The sequence below is a fragment of the Ascaphus truei genome, chromosome 2 (genome assembly GCF_040206685.1).
Source record: "Ascaphus truei isolate aAscTru1 chromosome 2, aAscTru1.hap1, whole genome shotgun sequence".
NCBI lineage: Eukaryota > Metazoa > Chordata > Amphibia > Anura > Ascaphidae > Ascaphus > Ascaphus truei.
The window spans coordinates 113,067,757-113,090,221 of record NC_134484.1 but is presented as its reverse complement, the minus strand read 5'-3'; the positions used below and the strand labels follow the sequence as shown (position 1 = coordinate 113,090,221).

At 44.4% G+C, this 22,465-nt stretch overlaps 1 protein-coding gene across 3 annotated transcripts in view; it reads left to right on the top strand.

Moving 5' to 3' along the window:
• RP1 (RP1 axonemal microtubule associated) overlaps window positions 1–22,465 on the top strand; it is a 452,067-nt gene that overhangs the window by 337,846 nt on the left and 91,756 nt on the right. For all 3 annotated transcript variants that reach the window (XM_075584311.1, XM_075584310.1, XM_075584309.1), the window contains one exon: window positions 10,050–10,291. In XM_075584311.1, coding sequence (XP_075440426.1) covers window positions 10,050–10,291 — 242 coding nt within the window. The remainder of the gene's footprint in view (window positions 1–10,049; window positions 10,292–22,465) is intronic.

Sequence of the window (22,465 nt, the reverse complement as noted above, 5' to 3'; positions counted from 1 at the left end):
ACTATGACAACACGCAATTAAAACTGCATAGGTAGTAATGTATCAAAACACATTTGAAGCAAACCATATGCAACGAACATCGTTTCTATTTTCCACGTTCTACTGTCACTGTATCAAGACACTTTGCTCCTTCTGTGCCTTTTTGTGAACAAGCTTTCAGTTTGGGATTGCCAATAGCAGACGTTACATAAAATACAAACTGTAATGGGGAAAAGCAACCAGGTCTGGGATGTGGTAAACCTCCATGGGAAACAGTCTGCAATAAATGTAATAAACCGTTTTGTACATTTGATGCAGAACAAAGCTGCTAATTCTGCTGGGCATAAACATTTTTCTGTGATTTGATCATGTATTGTTTTAGTACTTTGTTTGATGTTGTCTGCTCAATGATTTTGCTTTTAATACATGTAGCCAGGTCCCCCAGATTTACCCCTATCTCTGTGTGTTAGGAGAATAGGGAAGGTTGCAGCGAGTGCAGGGAGCGCTCCGGTGCACCGGAGGCTCCGCATTGACCCGAGCGATCAGGGCGCCGCCATGTTAGATGTTCGAGCATGTGCGGTGGGCCCGTGGAGGTGGTGATGGAGAAGAGGTCGCGCATGTGCGGGAGGGGGTTGCAAAGCCCGCGAAACAGGAGCCAATCCTATAGGGTGTAGTGGATGGGACTACGAGTCCCAGGAGCCTTTGCGAGACCAGGTGATGCCAGGGAGCCTATAGGACGGGCGGATTATCAGGAGGAAGAGTTAAGAGGTTGCGCAGGGGAGCACGCCGGTTAGAGTCGATCAGGAGGAGGAAGGAGAAGGAGCTCTACATGTAGGGAGGCCAGTAGCTCCTACACTTGGCCACATACCCCCGGCCCAGTTAGGCCCTGAGCCACCGTGAGTGAAGCGAATGTAGGGACAGGCCATACGATAGGAACCAGCCCCCTTAGCATCAGTAGCAGAGTTGTTAAATCCAGAGACTGTCGCGGTACCATACCAGAGGTTTGGGCTCAGACCTCGGCCAGCACAGCAGTCGCCAACTGGGTGGGATCACCCCGGAAGGTATCCCTGGAGTGTCTTCATCGTCGGATCCTTTGTGAAGTTCCTTTGCGGGCCCGAGCACTGGAGCGCTCAGCAGGTAACATCAATAAGTGCACCAACTATAGACCAGAACATAGTGGCTGCGCAGTCACACATACACACATACTGCCCTTTGTGTGTGGGGGGAGTTTGGTGTGGGAAACTGGACACGGTGTGGGTACACGGTGAAGAGGTCGCGTCCTGTGAGACGCCGTAGTATAGTGTCTCCTATAGGGAGGGACACCTGTTTGATATATGCAAGGTTATGGTTGCCATCAGTAAAGGCATTGGTTATTTTATATGCTGTTTGTGTGGTATTACATTATTTTCCTGTGAGGAACCACTTACACTCTTCTGGGAGCCATCACAGGTGGAGGCGCTGCACTTGGTAAGAGGTTATTGTTATTCATTTGTGTTGCCCAAGGCTCTCCGAGGCGGAGGCTTAGGCCCTGCGAGCCAACAGGTTGAACAGCATTGGTAGCGCACTGTATTAAATAGGAAACCGGGCTACATTTGGAGGCGCTGCTGAGATTAGACCTGGGGTGCCCCGACTCTAAATTCAACTACCAGGATTTTCCAAAGCCCACCTGGTGGATGTACTCATAGACCAAGACGCCAAGTGGAAAACCCTGCTAGTTGACTGTCGCAGAGATTTAGCGGTTCTGGAGCCCTCCGTTCCCCAATACCTACAGCTCCCCAATTCCCCACCTGGCAGAAGCCCCTTTGTCTACCCGCTTAGGGACATACCCACCGACGTGCTTGGCGAAGATTGTCATACTCCCACCTCTGCCAATTACCCGGCCAGTGACGCGGGTAGTTGTCGGTCAGAATTCAGTTACCCGGGGTCCAGTGCGTCCGAAGAGGCTGGACTGTGTAGGGATATGCTGCAAAAACTTAACGACAAGGTAGGCCAACTGGTCTCCCCAACCAGTTTACCACCCTTGGTAGAAGTACTCACTCTGGCTACACATTCCCAAAATTAAAGGAAACTGAAAGCTTTCTCAGGGACCCTGCCCGTCCTGGCGGGGGAAGACGGAATAGACCCGTGGAAAGAACACACCAGGGGTGTAATGGAGGAATGGTCCTGTACCGACGCGGTCAAATGCCAACGCATCATGGAATGCTTGAGACCCCCAGCGTTCACTCTGGTCAGCATTCATAGAGAGCAACATCCTGATTTGACCTCCTGGATCATCGTCGAATTCCTGACGGAGGCCTATGGCGTGGCATTGGATGATAGGGCCCTGTGGGCCAAGTACTATGCCATTAACCAAAAGGAAGGGGAAGACTTGTCGGCCTACATTCATCGAGTACCGATAGCGTTGGGGCCTCTACTTCACCACAAGTACGTTATAACCTCACAGATAGATGAGTATCTCCGTAAACAATACCTGCGGGGGTCCAGCCCCAACCACCCCATTGCCAACATCATTCGTGATAACCTCACCAGAGGGAGCCCCCCTACGTTCACAAAGTTGTTACAGCAAGTCAAAGAGCACAAGGCTCATCTACTGCTTCATTCTCCGCAGAAAGCAAAACGGGTCTCCACCCCCAAGAGTAAGGGAACTAGTGAGAAGAAAGAGGATCCCCTGGACAAAACCGTGACAGAGCGGCCGAAGTACTCGGGGAGGACCTCTTCCCCCCTACAACCGTCGTACGCCGCCCCGTGATCTGTCGTGCTACAAGTGCGGGAAAAAGGGGCACCTATCTTATGACTGCCAGATGGGAGAATCCTATGACTGGAGTCCCTCCCCCAAGAAGTTCACGCCCAATGCCATGGTCTGTGGAGTGTACGCCGCTGACAGAGAGGCCTTGGAGGCTCCCGCTCCACCCGAACCCCGCACTACCAATGACCTAGTTTCGACCACTACCCGAGATAATGACTGTTCCCGTGACTGGAACAATCGAGTGGGACCAGTGGCCTTCATATGCGTGTTAGTGGATGGCATCTACTCCTCGGCCTTGCTGGACACGGGGTCACAAGTGACCATCATATATCGAGGTTTCTACGACCAACATCTCCAGAAGAGGCCCCTGAAGTCGGCCGAACATATAAAAGTGAGGGGCCTGAGCAATGAAGACTACCCTATCGATGGCATCGTGACGGTGTCTCTGGAGATTCAGCAGCTCAACACCGGGAAATCACACCCCTTGAACAGGGGTACCCTCGTGTGTCCGGAACCCAAGGACCTGCCCAAGTACCCGATCATCCTGGGGACCAATGCAGACATTGTGCAGGCCGTTATCCGGGCCTACTTGCAAGAGACGAATAAATTGCCTATGTCCAGTCTTCAGCTACAGCTTATTCAGGTGGCCAGGGACCCCCGGCCTCGGTCCCCGAGAGCTACAGACTGTTGTTCTGCGGCAGAGTCGGCCTAACGGAAATTCCGCCGGGAGCGGTACAGAGAATGCCGGCATGGTGCTCATATGCCGAGCGTGAAGCCACCGAACACCTCTTCTCATTGGAGAGCACTCCTGAAGAAGACGCCCAAAGAGTTTCGGAATTGGGCCGCTGCCATCCCTCGTCGCATTTATGTGTTGGTGCAGAACCTATCCCCCTTCACCATGGCTATAGATGCTGACCAAAAATTGGGTCGGATCTACCCGGTCAGTCTAGTTGATGAGCCTGTCCAGGTCAATGCCGCCCGAGCTGAATGCTCCACAGGAGGGCTAGAATTCGACTTAGGGTCGTCCGGGCTGCCCAAGGAGTGGAGAGAGAGGCTAAGAGGCCAACTAGAGGACCGGCGTGATGTCTTCTCTACTGGTGAAATGGATGTGGGGTGCAGTCGCTGCACCCAGCACACTATTCGGATGAATGACACGACGCCCTTTCGTGAGCGCTCCCGGCGCATCACCCCTAGGGACGTCGACGATGTACGGGCCGTGATTCACGAAATGGAGGAGGCCGGAATTGTCACTGAGTCAAGGAGCCCCTACGCGTCCCCCATTGTGGTGGTGAGGAAGAAGAATGGGACTGTGAGACTGTGTGTGGATTATAGGACCTTGAATAATCGCACGATTCCTGATCAGTATAACCTCCCTCGCATAGAAGAGATCCTGAATGCCCTCAATGGGAGCAAATGGTTCAGTGTGTTGGATCTCAGATCCGGGTACTACCAGGTGCCCATGAGCCCCGAGGACCAAGAGAAGACTGCCTTCATCTGTCCGTTGAGATTCTATCAATTCAACCGCATGCCACAGGGCATTTGTGGAGCGCCGGCCACCTTCCAAAGACTGATGGAGAAACCTTGGGAGACCTGAACCCCAGAGAGTGTTTGGTGTATCTGGATGACATCATCGTTATCGGCAGAACACTGGAGGAACATGAGGCCCGACTCCTGAAAGTACTCGACTGTCTCGCCCAAGAGGAACTCAAGTTGTCCTTAGATAAATGCCACTTCTGTAGGACCTCAGTGACCTACTTGGGGCACATCGTGTCCGCCGAGGGAATAGCCACTGACCCCGCCAAGATAGAAGCCGTAGTAAGCTGGCCACGGCCCGATAATGTGGTAGAATTGCGCTCTTTCTTGGGGTTCTGCGGATACTATCGTAGATTCGTAGAAGGATATTCTCGCCGGCCAAGCCCCTCAACAGTCTTCTCAAAATTTAGCCAGAAGACACAGGACGAAAGGCAACCTCTGCACGACAATCTTTCGGGGACAAGTGGACTACAGAGTGTGAACAGGCCTTCCTGGACCTGAAACAGAGTTTGACGGCTGCCCCGGTATTAGCCTATGCCGACCCCGAGCAACCCTATATCCTACATGTAGACGCTAGTCTCAGCGGACTAGGGGCCGTACTACATCAGAAACACCCAGAGGGGTTACGACCGGTAGCCTACATCAGTCGCAGTCTGACGCCCTGTGAGCAAAACTATCCAGTGCATAAGCTAGAGTTTCTCGCTTTAAAGTGGGCCATCGTGGATAAGCTGCATGACTACCTCTATGGAATCACCTTCGAGGTGCGAACAGACAATAACCCCCTCATGTACATCATGACTTCAGCTAAACTGGACGCAGCGGATCATCGTTGGTTGGCCACACTCTTCAACTACAATTTCACCTTGAAATACAAACCAGGCCCCCTGAATGTTGGAGCCGATGCCCTATCCAGAAGACCGGGGCTGGTCGTCACCCCCGACGATGACCAATGGGAAGAAATCCCCGGTCCCGGGATGTGGGCTATGTGATGCACCGCAGCCATAGTTAATGACCAAGTAGCATTCTCCGAATTAAGGGTGGCGGATTCTCTAGGGTGTGCGTCTAAAGCCATCCCGGCTGTGTACCGTGAACCCAGCGGCATGCACATCACCCCTGACAAAATCATATCATGGAAAGATATGGTGCATTACCAGGTTCGTGACCCGACAGCCGGCGCCATCCGCCACGCTATCCAGAGGAATCGTACCGATCTACTCAAGCACGCCCCTGGCGATGTGGGGGGTATCCTGATGAGAGAAGCAGATAAATTCGAAATACGGGACAATCTACTATACCGAGTTGTGGATTATCATAATCATCCAAGTAGGAGGCAGCTGGTCCTACCTAAAATGCTACAATATTTGGTGCTAAGGTCATTACATGACGAACATGGCCATCTGGGCATCGACAAAACCTTTGGACTTGTGAGAGATAGATTCTTCTGGCCAAAAATGAAAGAGGCCGTAGAGCATCATTGTCGACGGTGTAGCCGATGCATCCAACGCAAAACACTGCCCACCAGAGCCGCCCCAATGGGTCATTTGAAAAGTATGGGTCCCATGGACTTAGTATGCATGGACTGTATTGTGTGTATTGAACCGGATAGCCAGGGAATCTGCAATGTACTTGTCATCAGCGATCATTACACTCGGTATGCGCAAGCCTTTCCGACAAAAGACCAAAAAGCCATCACGGTAGACAAGGTTCTTTGGGAGAAATACTTCATACATTATGGGCTTCCCAACAGACTACATTCAGATCAGGGCAGAGACTTTGAAAGCAAACTAATGTGGGAATTATTAAAGATCTTGCATATCACCAAGTCACGAACCATTCTGTACCACCCTGAAGGAGATGCATTGCCCGAACGGTTCAATCTTACTTTGCTAGACATGCTGGGAACCTTAACGGGGATGCAAAAGATTGAGTGGAGTAGACATGTTGAAACGTTAGTACACGTCTACAACTGTACCAGACACGAATCTACCGGATTCTCGCCCTATTTTCTGATGTTCGGGAGAGAAACCCGACTGCCGGTAGACATACGGTTGAGGGTCTCCACTGATGGGGTTCATAACGCCACTCATTTCAAATATGTACAGAGACTACAAGTGAACGTGCAACAGGCCTATCAGCAAGCTGAAAGATCTACGGAACAGCTGAACGCTGGTAATAAGAAACGCTATGACCACAAGGTCAAACATCGGGACATTCGACCTGGAGATGCGGTACTTCTCCACAACTTGGGAGTACCGGGAAAACATAAGCTTGCTGACCTGTGGCGAGAAGGAATCTATGAAGTAGAGTCGCAGATGCCTGGCCTCCCGGTCTATCGTATCAAGGACTCTGAGGGCCGGATAAAGGTATGGCACAGAAACCATTTGCTTCCTATCCCACAAGTGGAAGAGGATGAGCCCAAAATACCAGCTACTCCATTGGATGGAGAAACGAACCCGTGTGAGGTTGGTCCAGAGACTGACAATAATACGGACTATGGAGACCCCCAGGAGGCACCCACTCAAAGGGGCCCATAGACGCGACGAGCATCTCCCGGAGGAGCTACGGGAAAAGGGCTCCATATTCAAACGCCTAATAAGGTGGCTCCCGAGAATTCTACTTTGGACCCGCAGAGTCCATGTTTTGTGCCTTCCAATGATCAGGTAGAGACTGTAACCCCCACCAGGGAAGAGGCTGCGCCTCAGGACTGTAATAGTAATTCTCCCGAGGGAGTTGCAAAAGAACAGTGACGGAGCCGGAGAGTTGGGCAGTCTCCAATGAGGATGACCTATGATCAGTTCGGGGCACCCCATTATGAGGCTCAGCAGTGGGCTCGCAATCGAGTAAAGTCAGTTATCGTTATGTTCAGTGACATGTATAACCTTATATAGAGTGTGAAATGTATCGTGTACGTATTCATGCATTTTTATTATATAACCGTTGTGCCAGTTGTTGTTCTAGTATTCCAAGCGGGGACGTTGGAGTCCACAGGGGGGAGGATGTAGCCAGGTCCCCCAGATTTTCCCCTATCTCTGTGTGTTAGGATAATAGGGAAGGTTGCAGCGAGTGCAGGGAGCGCTCCGGTGCACCGGAGGCTCCACAGTGACCCGAGCGATCAGGGTGCCGCCATGTTAGATGTTCGAGCATGTGGTGATGGAGGAGAGGTCGTGCATGTGCGGGAGGGGGTTGCAAAGCCCGCGAAAAAGGAGCCAATCCTATAGGGTGTATTCGATGGGACTACGAGTCTCAGGAGCCTTTGCGAGACCAGGTGACGCCAGGGAGCCTATAGGACGGGTAGATTATCGGGAGGAAGAGTTAAGAGGTTGCGCAGGGGAGCACGCCGGTTAGAGTCAATCAGAAGGAGGAAGGAGAAGGAGCTCTACGTGTAGGGAGGCCAGTAGCCCCTACACTAGGCCACATACCTCCGGCCCAGTTAGGCCCTGAGCCACCGTGAGTGAAGCGGATGTAGGGACAGGCCACACGATAGGAACCAGCCCCCTTAGCATCAGTAGGAGAGTTGTTAAATCCAGAGACTGATGCGGTACCATACCAGAGGTTTGGGCTCAGACCTCGGCCAGCACAGCAGTTGCCAACCGGGTGGGATCGCCCCGGAAGGTATCCCTGGAGTGTCTTCATCGTCGGATCCTTTGTGAAGTTCCTTTGCGGGCCCGAGCGCTCCACATCAATAAGTGCACCAACTATAGATCAGAACATAGTGGCTGCGCAGTCACACATACACACATACCGCCCTTTGTGGGTGGGGGGACTTTGGTGTGGGAAACTGGACACGGTGTGGGTACACGATGAAGGGGTTGCGTCCTGTGAGACGCCGTAGTATAGTGTCTCCTATAGGGAGGGACACCTGTTTGATATATGGAAGGTTATGGTTGTCATCAGTAAAGCATTGGTTATTTTATATGCTGTGTGTGTGGTATTACATTATTGTCCTGTGAGGAACCACTTCCACTCTGCTGGGAGCCATCACAGGTGGAGGCACTGCACTTGGTAAGAGGTTATTGTTATTCATTTGTGTTGCCCCAGGCTCTCTGTGGCGGAGGCTTAGGCCCTGCGAGCCAACAGGTTGAACAGCATTGGTAGCGCACTGTATTAAATAGGTAACAGGGCCACAAATTCAAAGTATTTGACACATGTTGTTGTCATGATGCTGTTAATATGACGAAAACCAATGAATCTTAATTTTCTAGTGTGACCAAAATTTTACAATTGTGTTAAGAATATAAATACATTCCTAATAATTCTAATACTCCTGACCAATGTGCTTTATAATACCGAGTTTTGTGCTACTACTTTTACACTGACATAATAATGATATATTTGACCTGACGGGCAGGCCGTCCCCGAAACATTGTGTTATTACGCTAAAAGTCTGCTATTAAAGCTACTAAAAGTTGTTGATACTACACTTGTGTTGGCAAGTTGTCTGAGTGCAGAGGGATACATGGAATTTCTTCACTGTCATAATAATTAATTAAAATTTGCACCAGTGAACCAAATTTTGAGAGGTTCATAATTTCTGCCTCCCTTATTACCAATGATGTATCAGGCCATCTGACATGGCATTATCTGGCTAAATTAGTCATAATAAACACTTTTACTGCATACTGTACATCCACTGTAATAACTGTCATTTGTTTTAAAGCTGTACAGCCTTACAAAATCCATATAAACATAAACTCATATTATAGTGCCAAATTGTTCCCTGACCATAACCCTTTTTCATTTCCGACCTGAACGAGTTGGGCTGTGTTTCTGTCTGTCTGGCTTTTATGTTGTCTTTAGCAATCCGTGGTGGCCCTGTCTCGTGGCCCTGTGTTTATCTAGGGAATGGAAATTACACAAAAATACCACTAACAAGCCACCTTCCCCTTGCTCAGGAGGATTTTAGCTTTATTCAAATGAGTGACAAGCAAAAGAAAAATGGCTTTACAGCATATTGAAAATTGTCCATAGGAGCAGGAATACCAGTTTCAAAATGTACCAACACATATACCATATCAAGTGATAGGGTGAATCAATCATATTGAATTCCTGCTTTAAACTACTCTCAATAAAAGACACACTTGCAGACTGCGTTTCTTTATCCACAAATTCAAAATGACTTGAACAATTAGGTGGTCATAGCAGTAGAAGTATATCTTCATTTAAGGCAAAAAGTGGACTTTATTATAAAAAATACAGCCGCACACTTGAGATTATTGTACTGTACATCTCAGATAATACTAGATAACACTCCTCTTCTACAGCCAATAACTACCACACAGGTAAACAGCAGTGAGCCAAGACCAAAAAGAAGCCTCTCAAGGAGAGGCAGAGAACTCTGGGGGAGTCGATATGAGTACAAATTAATAAGGCACAGCAGGACCTCCGTTACATGTGAGATTGAACCTGTTTTTTTTTAATTAGACAAGGATATCTGTTCAAGAAGTAGGACAATATTGAAATGTGAAAAATAAAACATTTATTTGCAAGGTGTCAATATATTTCACAGAGTACACTAGAATAGATATTAAACTGGTATACGCTATATTAATTACCACGCTGACCTAACATTGTACTGAAATGTATACAGTATGTAAGTGCCATCATTACCATTGATATCAACACACAATAGACTAAATAATGGAGAGCTTCACATAATTAATGTTGTTGACCTAATGTGTCTTTAATTAGGAAATTCATAAAATCACTTGTTAAAATAATGGGATTTTTAAAATTTTATTATAAAAAAAACATGACTATAACATATTTTTTTTCATATACTGTATATAACCAGGGACCGTAGATGTTATTGTTGTGACTGCTGATGTTCCAAATGGCGGTACCAATTCTGACGTATCCTTAACGATTTGCTGCGAGAAAGGAAATTACGCACCAGTTGTGTTTGCAAGAGGATCCCTCAAACAAGGGGACACGTTTCAGACCACAGTGGATCTTAATGGGAAACTTGGAGCTATACGTAAAATCCGTCTACAAATGGAAGATAATATAAATGGAGAAAATTGGTATTGCAAAGAGGTAAAACACCACATATTCTTCAAATATCCTACCTTTAATACAGGTCTCATATTTTGCTGTCAGTTCATTTTGTACACATGATAAATACATGGATCACAGCAGATAAGCAGGAGGTCAGCATTAGTGTTTGCATGGTACCAAAATAATGTCATCTACTGTACATCACCATAGGTAATTGTAGCACATGTTCCCCTCCCCGAGATTATGGCCATGCGACTGCTCGGTGTAGTGCTGGTTACCTGTGAGGGAACAGGAGAGATGAGTTTCCCGTGATGGTGTGGGGGTACAGGGCAGACTTTTATGGATCCTTCTGGTTCTTTTCTTCTTGGTGTCAGTGCCTCCAGACATAGGAGGCTTCAGCAAGGCTGAAGGTAGTTCCTGCTATAACAATCCTTAATATCACTACCTCTCTCCACACAGACTGCAGCGAAGCCAGAAGTACAAATGAGGATGTTCTTTATTACAGCAGCCACTGCTGGTGTTGTTGCAGCGAATGCTCCAATTGATAGGGTAGATCCCTGGCTTGTGGATGGTACTGGCCTGCGGGTAATGGTGAGGCCTAGCTGGATTAGGTTATGTGTTCAACCCATGAGGGGCTGAGCATGTCTCCCAGCCGGGAGGAGACGATTCCAACACATCCTACCCCATGCAGGGGCAGGCTGGAACAACCCGAAGGTCTCACCCCTAATGGGCTGAACTTCAAGCTATAATTTAGACACTTCCTTCCTGCAGCTCAAAGACGGAGGGTCCAGTATCTGTACCACCATTAGCTATCACAGATCGCTATGTCAACTCCACTCCTGTCACTCAGAAATTCAGCATGAGGAGGGGGGAAAACCCCATAGGATAGCCTGTCACCGTCTACATATTATTAGAACTTACATGACAGGGGAAGGTAGAGAGATAGCTGGGCCAGCCACCGCTATATAATGTAGATTGGTAACTAGGTGTCAAATTTGACTCCTCCCTCACATTCTCCTCTCATATTCACAATGTAGCTAAAACCTGTGGTTTTTTTCCTTATGAACATTGCAAAGATATGCCCTTTCCTCTGTCGCTCTACTGCTAAAACTCTATCGCAGGCCCTCATTCTCTCCCGTCTCGACTATTGTAAGCTTCTACTGTCCGGCCTTCCTGCCTCTCACCTGTCTCCCCTACAATCTATCCTAAACACTAGAATCACTTTATTCTCTCCTAAATCTGTCTCAGTGCCTCTCTTGCGGAATCCCTTTCCTGGCTTCCTATTAAATCCTGTATCAGTTACAAACTTCTCCTCCTCTCTTTTAAGGCTAAACACTCTTCTGCCCCTCTTTACATCTCAGCCCTAATTTCTTACTATACACCTGCCCAATTTGCGTTCTGCCTACCTCTTTTGCATCTCAAGCCCTTTCTCACTTAAAACCTTTCTTACTTACTGCCCCACACCTCTGGGATGCCCTTCCTCTCAATATCTGACTGGACCCCCCCCCCCCCTCTCCACCTTTTTAGGACATTTCTTAAAACACACCTCTTTAACAAAGCATATGAGAAGCTCCGCTGGCTGATACTATACATGCCATATGTACTGACCTTGGCCCCTGGCAGACGCACTTACCAGAACACCCTCCTTCTGACTCTGGAAGTTTCCCCACTTACCCTTGGACTGTAAGCTCTCCGGGGCAGGGACTCCTTTTTCTAGGGTTTTATGTCTGAAGCGTTTAGTTCCATCATGTGTTATAATATTATGTCGCATGTATTGTAAAGTGCTATGTACCTGGATGGCGCTATATAAATAAAGATATAGATACATACAATTAGAAGAAATCCAAGTAATAATAAGGAAACATAGAGAACCCCTATAAGCTCCCACTTTTAAATGGTTAAAGCTCACTCCTTTGCACCTTACACAGCCATGGGAACTTGCATCCAGTTTGATTACGACAAATCTAATACAGAGTGCTTTTCCTGGTATTATACAGGTTAATAAGAGCTTCAATCAGACTTAGAACTATGCAAGTAATTTTTACAGATTATAAATCATTCTTCCTGGTAATGTACAGGTTATTTAAAACCAGAGACAAAACATAAAACACAGACAGAGCTCAGTGCACATCCAGTGAAATTCATATACGGTACAGTGCATAAATATATATGTATAAATATCTATTAAATAAAATGGTCTTTTAGTTTAACATTTTTGGCCAAAATTGTTGTAAGCCCCTGAGCCACTGCACGGCAGACCACAATTCCAGGGGTCCCTAACACTAATACTAATGTACAGGTTATTAAGAATATATTTTAGTGTTAGGACCCTTGAGACGTGGTCTGCCGTGGAGGGGCTCAAGGGCTTACAACACTTTGGCCAAAGAGTTAAGCTAAAAGACCATTTTACTCAAAAGATATCTATATATACTGTATATATATATTTAGGCACTGTACCGTGTATTAGTGTCTTTGGATGTAGCACTGAGCTCTGTCCGTGTTTCATGTTCTATTTCTTTAAATTAATAAGGAAACAATTACCTCTATCCATCTTCAATTTCTGCCACCCTATCTTTTTCTCCATATCACTAGTGGAATAGTTATTCTGCCAAACGGGATGCTGGTAATTGTGCTTTAAAAAAAGCAAAAAAATTAAAATCTTACTGTTTTGATCTTTGCTAAATACTATATATGATATGGCTGTTGCTTACGAATGGAACAGACACACTAAACTGCTCATTGTTTTGTTTTTGTTTTTAAATCTAAAATTATATTTCATCATCACTGAACCCCCTGAAATTTATTTTTAATAAACAGTGTTGGGTACCAGCTTGAGAGTTATTCACACCACGTAGATCCTGTAAGAAAGGTGATCTGTATACAAAGTGCTCAATGCCAGTAATAATAAGGATCTGCACACATGCCAATCGGGTCCAGTACCGTACAGGCATACCCCGGTATAAGGACACTCACTTTAAGTACACTCACGAGTAAGGACATATCGCCCAAACGGCAGCTTGCGCATGCGCCTGTCAGCACGTCCTGAACAGCAATACTGTCTCCCTGCCTTTACCGAAGCTGTGCGTAAGCGGGGAGACTATAGAGTCTGTTACAAATGCGTTATTTACATCAGTTATGCATGTATATGACAATTGCAGTACAGTACATGCATCGATAAGTGGTAAAAAGGTAGTGCTTCACTTTAAGTACATTTTTGCTTTACATACATGCTCTGGACCCATTGCATACGTTAATGTGGGGTATTCCTGTAATAAACAGAATCTGTACACACAGCACTCAGATCCAGGAAGATCAGTATACATACTGCTCAAATCCAAGTTCCAAATTTACTTTACTCTGAAGATTAAGAAGCTAGTACCTAAAATTCCCTTTTTAGAATAATGTGTACTTTTTAGAGTTAACACAATCATGGTGTAAAATTTATGTTAAAATAAATAACTGTGTGATGTCATAAAAAATATTCTTAAAAAGAACTCACATTTCTGAGTCTGAGTTGTGTAAATGATGGATACACAAAATCTGTATTTACAGAATATACTGTATGTATTTACAGAATATACTGTATATGTATTTATATATATATAAATTCATTGCCACTTCATGTAGAATTTATCATTAGCAATCAGGTTTTCCGTCAATCCATCAGTTCTCTATTTGGACTGGCTGAGTAAGATGCCATCTGATTGGATATGAGGGATATAATAGAGTAGATGTGACCTTTGGATGTGACCCCCTAACAAAGCACCAACGTGTGAAACGTGTTAAGGTCACGCAAAGGTCACATCATTTCCTGTAGCAGCATCAGCGGTATAAGGCGAGTTTGAAGGGAGCACATTTTCTTCTTTTGCCGATGTTAAACTCCGGAACAGTAATACCATGTAAGCCTTTTAAAACCCTGGAAAGAGAGGGAAGCATTGGTTGCTGAGACTCAGACTGTTGTTCCCTCCAGGGTGCCCTCAGTTCCTGATGTAAAAATTGCAGACACATTGTTTGCTCCACAGAGACAAGAGGTGAAGGAATTCCTGGTGCTCAATGCCCGAGTTTTCTCCCCCGTACCCGGAAGAACCTCAGTCATTGAGCATAGCATACATACAGAACCTGGGAAGATTATTCATCTTAAGCCCAATCAGTTACCAGAGGCTAGATGACAGGCAGTTAAAGAGGAGGTACAGAAAATGATGGACCTGGGCATCATTGAGGAATCTTATAGTAACTGGTCTAGTCTTATCATGCTGGTTCCTAAACCAGACGGCTTGATCGGGTTCTAAATGATTTAAGGAAACTTAATGCAGTGTTCAAATTCGATACCTACCCCATGCCCTGGGTTGACGAGCTGATAGACAGGTTAGGCGATGCCCAATATTTAACCACCCTCGACCCAACTAAGGGGTATTGGCAAGTAACACTTGCGCGGGACACTAAAGAAAAAACTGATTTTTCGACACCAGACAGGATGGAGCTCCGGCAACCTTTCAAAGGTTGATGGACCGAGTGTTAAAACACCACAAGAACGGGGGAACTCAGAATTTGTTTGTTTAGCTGTTTGTCTGCGCATGCGCTGGACGGCGAGACTGGGGAGTTTCTGTTTCCACTGCCGGGGGTGTGTCTTAGTACTGGGTGAGCCCCCGAGCTGGGTGTGTCTCCCCGAGACTGTGAGACAGCTGGTATGGGCACGGAGTCCTTCTGTGCTTAGCCGCGGGGCACATGCGCGACAGGCGCGATTCTCATTGGCTAGTGTTGTTTGGTGACATCACTGTTTGGCGCGAAAAACGGCAGTCAGCTGTATTTAAATTTTTGTTACACCGTGTATGGCACTTCTTGATAAAGTGCACTAGCACGAAACGCGTAGAAGGGTTGCAGCCCTCGATTTTATGGCTTGTCAATAAAGGATTCGTTTGCCAGACCTGCTCTTTCTACTTATTGCTGTGCACTGCACACTTTTTGCTCTTAAAACACCACAAGGACTATGCCGTAAGTTATTTGGACAATGTGATCATTCACAGTAATGACTGGGACTCGCACCTAAAAAGGGTATAGTTAGTCCTAAACCCCTTTGAGGAGGTGGGTCTGATGGCAAACCCCACTAAATGTGCCATAGGCTTAGAAGAGACCAAATATTTAGCGTATACGGTTGGTAGATGGCTGGTAAAACCTCAGGTCACATAGCTTAAAGTGATTAGGGAGTGGCCAAGGCTGCAAACTAAGAAACAAGTTAAAGTCTTTCTCCGCCTGGCCGGCTACTACCATTGCTTTATACTAGGCTTTGACACCCTTTCAACCCTTCTGTCAGACCTAACAATAGGGAAGAGTTCTAACATGGTAAAGTGGTCTGACCAGACGGAGGAGGCCTTCCAAAAGTTGAAGAATGCAGTGTGATGCCTCCGTTGTGGGGGTAGGTGCGGTACTATCACAAATACTATCACCCAATCATGTATATTAGTCGAAAACTAAACCCCTGTGAGAAGAGGTATGCCGTGGTTGAAAGAGAGGGATTGGCAATCAAATGGGTTCTGGAGACTCTAAAATATTATTTGCTAGGGAGGTAATTTACCATAATACCAAACCATACACCTTTGACGTTCATGCAGAAAAATAGAGCGACAAATTCTTGTGTAACTCACTGGTTTTTGAGTCTCCAGAGGTTCCAGTTCACTATAGAACATAGGCCAGGCTCCAAACATGGAAACACCAATGCATTGTCCCTAGTGTACACCTCCCTCTACACAAGTGCCACAATTGAGCAAAGGGTGTATATGTGATGTACTCAGTGAGAAGGTGTTTGAAGGGAGATATATAAGGCCTAGCACTTTCCTGAGTGTGTACCCTTTCCCCTCACCTGAGCACTAATTAATGGACTGCAATATAAAAGGCAGCCCAGACACCTCCCTCGGCTGCTAGTCTGATCTGGAAGCACAGGTGCTGACAGACTCAGGGAGTGACTGCAGGTACAGGATTCTGAGTAGGGAAAGAGTTTATTTCTCTGACAGGAGTCTTGGTTACTCACTAGCTATCATCATCATCATCCCATCTTACTTTTCGTCATCACCTCAGTATTTAATCTCTGTTGGAATTCAGTCGAGTACCATCTTTATCCAACGATCATCATTTCTTCTTGCAATATATGTTTTGGTCATTGTCATTTTAATTCCTTCACCCTTATGATGATGTCACAGACTTGTGTTTGGTTTTTAACCCATTCTTTCTTTTTCCTGTCTCTTCGGATAATACTCAGCATACATCCCCTCTATACTTCTTTGCATTGTCTGAAACTTCTGAATTTTTATGCATTTAGGATCCAACTTTCACATTCATATGTGAGCATCAGCAGAATACACTGGTCAAATACTTTCTTCTTGAGACACAGTCGAAGGTTCACTTGAAATATTGTTTTCTTTCTTCCAAATGCGCTCCATTCTATATTCATTCTCCTTTGATTTCATTCAAAAGGATCCCAGCCATTGTTATTTGTTCGCTAAGGTAGACATAATTTGTTATGTTTTATAGTTCTATCCCGTTTAATTTAAATTTATTGCAGACGACACATTTGTGGAACATCACTTTGGTCTTCTTGATATGCATATGGAGGATTAAATTCTTTATTGCTTCAGTGAGTTTTCTAATTTGTTGATGGAGGTCTTCTGAATTTGTGACAAACATTGTAGGTGACTCAAATATTCACGATTGAGTTGCATTACTTTTTATTCCCAATCTAATGTCTTGAACAATTCTTCAAGTGTTGCAGTGAAAGACTTTGGTGACATGGCTTCTCCCTGCCGCAATCCCTTGCTGATTCTTACTGTATCTTGCTTGTCTCTTTATGTGATCTAATGGTTGATGTGGTATTCTGATAAATGTTCTTTATAATATCAATGTATGCTTCTTCAACATTTTTCCTTCTTAGTTCATCTACAGTAGGACCGCTGAGTTATAGACAGGATCAAATACTTTGTTGTAATTCTATGTATCCTAAATCAATGGTAAGTCGTATTCATTATTTGAGGAAATCACTTATTGTACCATTTAGATGTGGTCCATTGTGTTGTATCCACTGTGAAATTCAGCTTTTTCTCTAAACTGTGCAAAGTCCAAGGTCTTTTGTAGATGCTTAGTAGATGATTAGTTGGTATCTTTGTAAAACTCTTGTAAGTGAGAGAAAGTAGACTAATTGGTCTGTGGTTCTTGAGGTCTTCTTTGTCTCCTACAGTATACTGTGGATGAGGCGAACTACAGTATGGCATTACTCCATTGCCCTGGAATTTTACTGTTCTTCAAGCAGCAAGTAAAGAGTTTTGCAAGGATGTTTTATACTTCTTTCCCATCTTCTTTCAAGATTTCAGTTGTAATTCTATTTTTCCCTGGAGCCTTCCCATTCTTCATTTTAGCAATGTTATTGCTTTTTACACTTCTTATGGAAGGATCCATGTTACATCATTGGTGGTTTCTTCTTGTTCGTCCTCTGCTCTGTCAAGAAGGGATGTGGTTCAGAAGTGGATTCCAGTGGCCGGACCAGGAAAGCGAGGAGCAAATGTGCAAACGGGTCACAAGCAGAGGTCCAGGGAAGGCAGAAAAGACAGGGACAGGAACAGCAACAGCAAGCAGAAACAGGCAGTATGACAAAAAGGGGAAAGCCAGCTAACAGGCCCTTAATAATACTTAAATAAATACAAGCCAAAACCATAAGCAAGACATACAGAACAAAAGAGGCAGATAATGGTAAGAAGCAGTAAAGAAAGACGAGATGGCTTAAATAGGACAGGCAGAAGACAGGGGAAAAGGTGCAGGGAAGTAACAGGGAGAATGTTTCCTCCAGAAGCACTGAGTGAGAGGATCAGCAGTCGCAGTGGATGAGCAGAGGAACTGCAGGTTGGGAGTACAGACAGGGAAGCTTCTGACAGCTGGATTATGCTCTGTGTTATCTGTGTTTGCGTACAATTTAATGTAGAAGTCCTCAACTCTCTTAATGATAAGTGCATGGTGTTTTATTGTTGATCCATCATCTTGTTTGAGTGCAAGGATTTGCTTTTTCCTAATCATGTCGTCTTCTTTAAGCTTTTGTTATCTTCATTAGTCTTCTCTACCATACTGTATCACAGTAATATTTTCATACATCCTCAGTTATACGTTTGCGGATTGTGTTGCACAGCTCTGCATATTCCATTCTTATTCCTGGGATTTTCAATTGCTTCATTTCTTGTCGTCTCTTCCTTAATTGTTTTGTCTCATCAGATAATTTCTCAAAAGCATTAGTAAGACCACACCTTGAATATAAAGTACAGTTTTGGCCCGCACACCATAAAAAAAGACATTTGGAACTAGAAAAAGTGCAGAGAAGAGCCACCACATTAATAAAGGGGATGGAAAATCGGATGGATGAGGGGAAGATAGCTAAATTAGATATGATGATAACTATATACAAATATATTTGGGGACAGTACAAGGAGCCATCAAAAGAAATATTCATCCCAAGGGCAGTACAAAGGACACGGGGTCATCCCTTAAGGTTGGAGGAAAGAAGATTTCACCAGCAACAAAGGAAAGGGTGTAACGGATGTGCTCGCCACAAACCAGGACCGGACTGCGGGGCCGAGATGGGGATATGGAAGCGCCGACCTGGAGCTGCGAAGCCAGTTCAGGGTTGCAAATTCCATAGTCGTCGGTAGCCAGGTCAGGGTTGGAGAGAGCGTCGCAGTCGTGATCCAGGCTGCGGTCAAGGCAGGCGGCAGAGGAGCGATGGTCCGGGTCAGTACCAGGGAAGTCCTCGGCAAACAAGGAAGGCACAGAGTAGGCCTCAGGAAACAGGAAAAGCTTCAGGGCAGGGGCTTCAGTGCAGGGAAGGCCACATTAACCGAGAAGACTTCAGCACAGAATAGGCCACAGCAACTGAGAAGGCTTGGCTAAGACAAGTGCTTGTGACTAGCACAGGTTACATCAGGATTATGCTCAGCTCCTTCCTCTTGGAAGAGGCTGACCCTAAATAGCAAAGACAGCAAATAGGTGCAGAGCTGCATAGCTGGCTGCAGCAAGGCAGACTGCACTTCAAGTCCAGGAACAGTTGTCGCCAATCACTTAGTCCAGGGAAAAGTTTGCCAGGAACCTCTACAGCTGTGTAAGGGCGGGTTCCAGCCAAAACCCGGACTGGAACCCTTACAAAAGGGTTCTTTACAGTAACAGCAGTTAAAATGTGGAATTCGTTACCCATGGAGACTGTGTTATCAGATACAATAAATTTGTTCAAAAAAAGGTTGTACATCTTTTTAGAAAGGATAGGTATACAGGGATATACCAAATAAGTTAACATGGAAGGATGTTGATCCAGGGAGAAATCTAATTGCCATTATTTGGAGTCAGGAAGAAATGTATTTTCCCCATTATGAGACAGCATTGGATGATATTTCACTGAGGTTTTTTTTGTTTGCCTTCCTCTGGCTCAATATACTGTAAATAGAAATATAAGATAAGTATCTGTCGTCTAAATGTAGCATAATTTATGCTACATAATTTCCAACCACATCTATATAACTATATAGCTATGTAATCCTGTTTTCTGTTAGCGATTCCTCCAGGTTTTCTGCACTTTTAACTACAATCTTCTTACTGTAAGTTCGTCCTAAGGATTTGTTAGTGTACCACTGCATTTTGAGCAAACTAAAATTTTCAGTTCAATTTTCAGTCAAAATATCTGCGGTTATTCTTGAGGTTATTGATGTTGATTGCTTGTCTTCTTATTAGTCAGTTTTCTTCATTCCAACTTGGCATTTGCAGCGAAGCCTCCTCTTCCATTTCCCCGCATTACGCATCAAGTCCTGCTCTCCGTAGAGTGCCAGACCACATGCTGTAATGGTTACGTCTTGGGGCTCCCAAAAGTGTTAAAGGCCTATAAATATATATTTTCATTGTTAAAACCAATGCTTTTTTGACTTTATAACGACAATTTGATCTGCCAAAAGAAAATCTGTATAATTTTTACTGCCAGAACAGTTCAATATAGTTCTGAATAGAGATGTGGGAATTGTGCATAGCAATTGACTCTTGGTTTTGCACAAAAAATATAACCAACATTTTTCACATCGGCAAGAAATACAGACCCTGATATATGGATTTTGAAGGAGAGGAAGGGAAGGGAGAAAAGCACAAAAAGGTTAGGAAAGGAAATATAAAACCTTAGCCCAAGAAATATCCAACTATCTAGCTAAAGCACATCTTTTATGCAATCAATGTCTATGTATCTATGTGGGTATGTAATATATTATGATGCTATAACGGCCAATAGTACATATCATATCTAAAATAAAGTTAGCCAACACTCTGAGCAATGAATCATGCTTAAAATGTCATTATCCGAACCTGTTCAAATTTTAAGGGTTGAATCTCTATTAAACAGATCACCTCATGACACTACAATTTATATCAAATTACTTCATAATAAAAGCATACACTGTATCTGCAATATGATCAATAAATATACCATTAACTTAATTAGACAGCATCCTCTATGACATATATTTTATTTGAAGTTATGGGGCCATTTATTTAGCTGCCAGTTTTTCCACAGTGGCTACAATGGGGATATTCCCATCATTTTTCATTTTGGACAATTTCTGTAAGCCATTTGCATATCTGTAAATTCAAATACATGAATAAATGTCATCATTGTGGCAATGCTATTTCAGAATAATAATTAGAAATTGCAGTACTCAAAAGATAAGAAAGAAAAGTGAAGATATCGACTCAGTTCACACACAGATAGCAGAGACATGAAGATGGTAGCACAATAGTAACAGAGAGGAAAATATTTGTTAAAAAAAAACTATTTTAAATGTTAAATACTTCAATAGCAGAAGGTGGGCAAAACAATGTTACAGGGCAGCTGACCTTTCTTGACAATTTGTGAGGACGGGGTTGCAGCCTCATAAAAGAACATGTCTACATTTTGCTGTTAAAGTACATAGCAGTGTAATCATGTTTGAAGCAGATGTTCCGTTCTGTGATTACCAATGTATTTAGTAAGCTCTGGTCGTATGCCCTAATCCTACAATAAGGGCTTTTTAGGTCATTTGGCTCTGGCTGTGCAATTCCATTCAGTCTGCAAAAAATGTACGAAATAAGAAAAACGTACCATATTCTGTTTTAACAACCTATTCATTAAGATGTGCATTAGCAGGTCGCCCTGAAAAGCACAGGCAGAAATCTCAGCTCCCTCTGCTAGGAAAAATAGGAATTTTTCTAGAGAACAGAGGAGAGATACCGGCAATCACACTGCAGATAGCTTCGAAATATGCCATTTTAAAGCACATTAATAAATGTAACTTTTTATAATTTTGCGTATTTCCAATCTATCGTAGGTGAATACCTTAAATAAATATATATTTGGTAAGTATAGTGGTCATGATAGCACGTTATGGAAAGCAAGGTGTTAATAATCCTAACACCTCACCCTTCCTAAATACACATTGCATGCCATGAAGGATTACAATGCCTTACTAACCACTAAGGCATTCAAAGGGTTAAACCCTTTCCACATTTCCTCTGAGGGGCCTAATCTCATTCCCTTCTTACCTACCCACATCACCCAATCCCACTATACCCACACCTACACAGCCAATACTGTGTTTGAGACGAATATCAAGAGGCAGCACTCCAAAAGGTAGTCAAAAAAATGTTGTATTAACAAGACTTCATATCCAACGTTTCGGTCCTTCGTGCGGGACCTTTCCTCCAGTTTTTCTACACTTTTAACTACAATCTTCTTACTGTAAGTTCGTCCTAAGGATTTGTTAATGTACCACTGCATTTTGAGCAAACTAAAATTTTCAGTTCAATTTTCAGTCAACATATCTGCGGTATATATATAACGAATAAACAAGAACAGTAGGCACTCCGTCTGGGAAATCAAGATGATGGGTGCAAATCCTATATAGAATATATATATATATTCAATTGAAAAAAAACTTAGTTAAAGTGTAGTTAAGGTTTGTAATGTTTGCAAGCAAATCCTTGAAAAGTCTGGAAATGTTAAAGTTAAGGTGAACGCAACTTTAACTCCCCCCCCACCCCTCTATGCTTTTCTGATCACACATGACATTTATTTTTTTATTTATAAAAATGTTTTACCAGAAATTATAGGCTAAATCAGTAAAATTCCCGACATTATTGAAAACCCTGCTCTCTGATTGGTTAAAATTCCGGCCATTA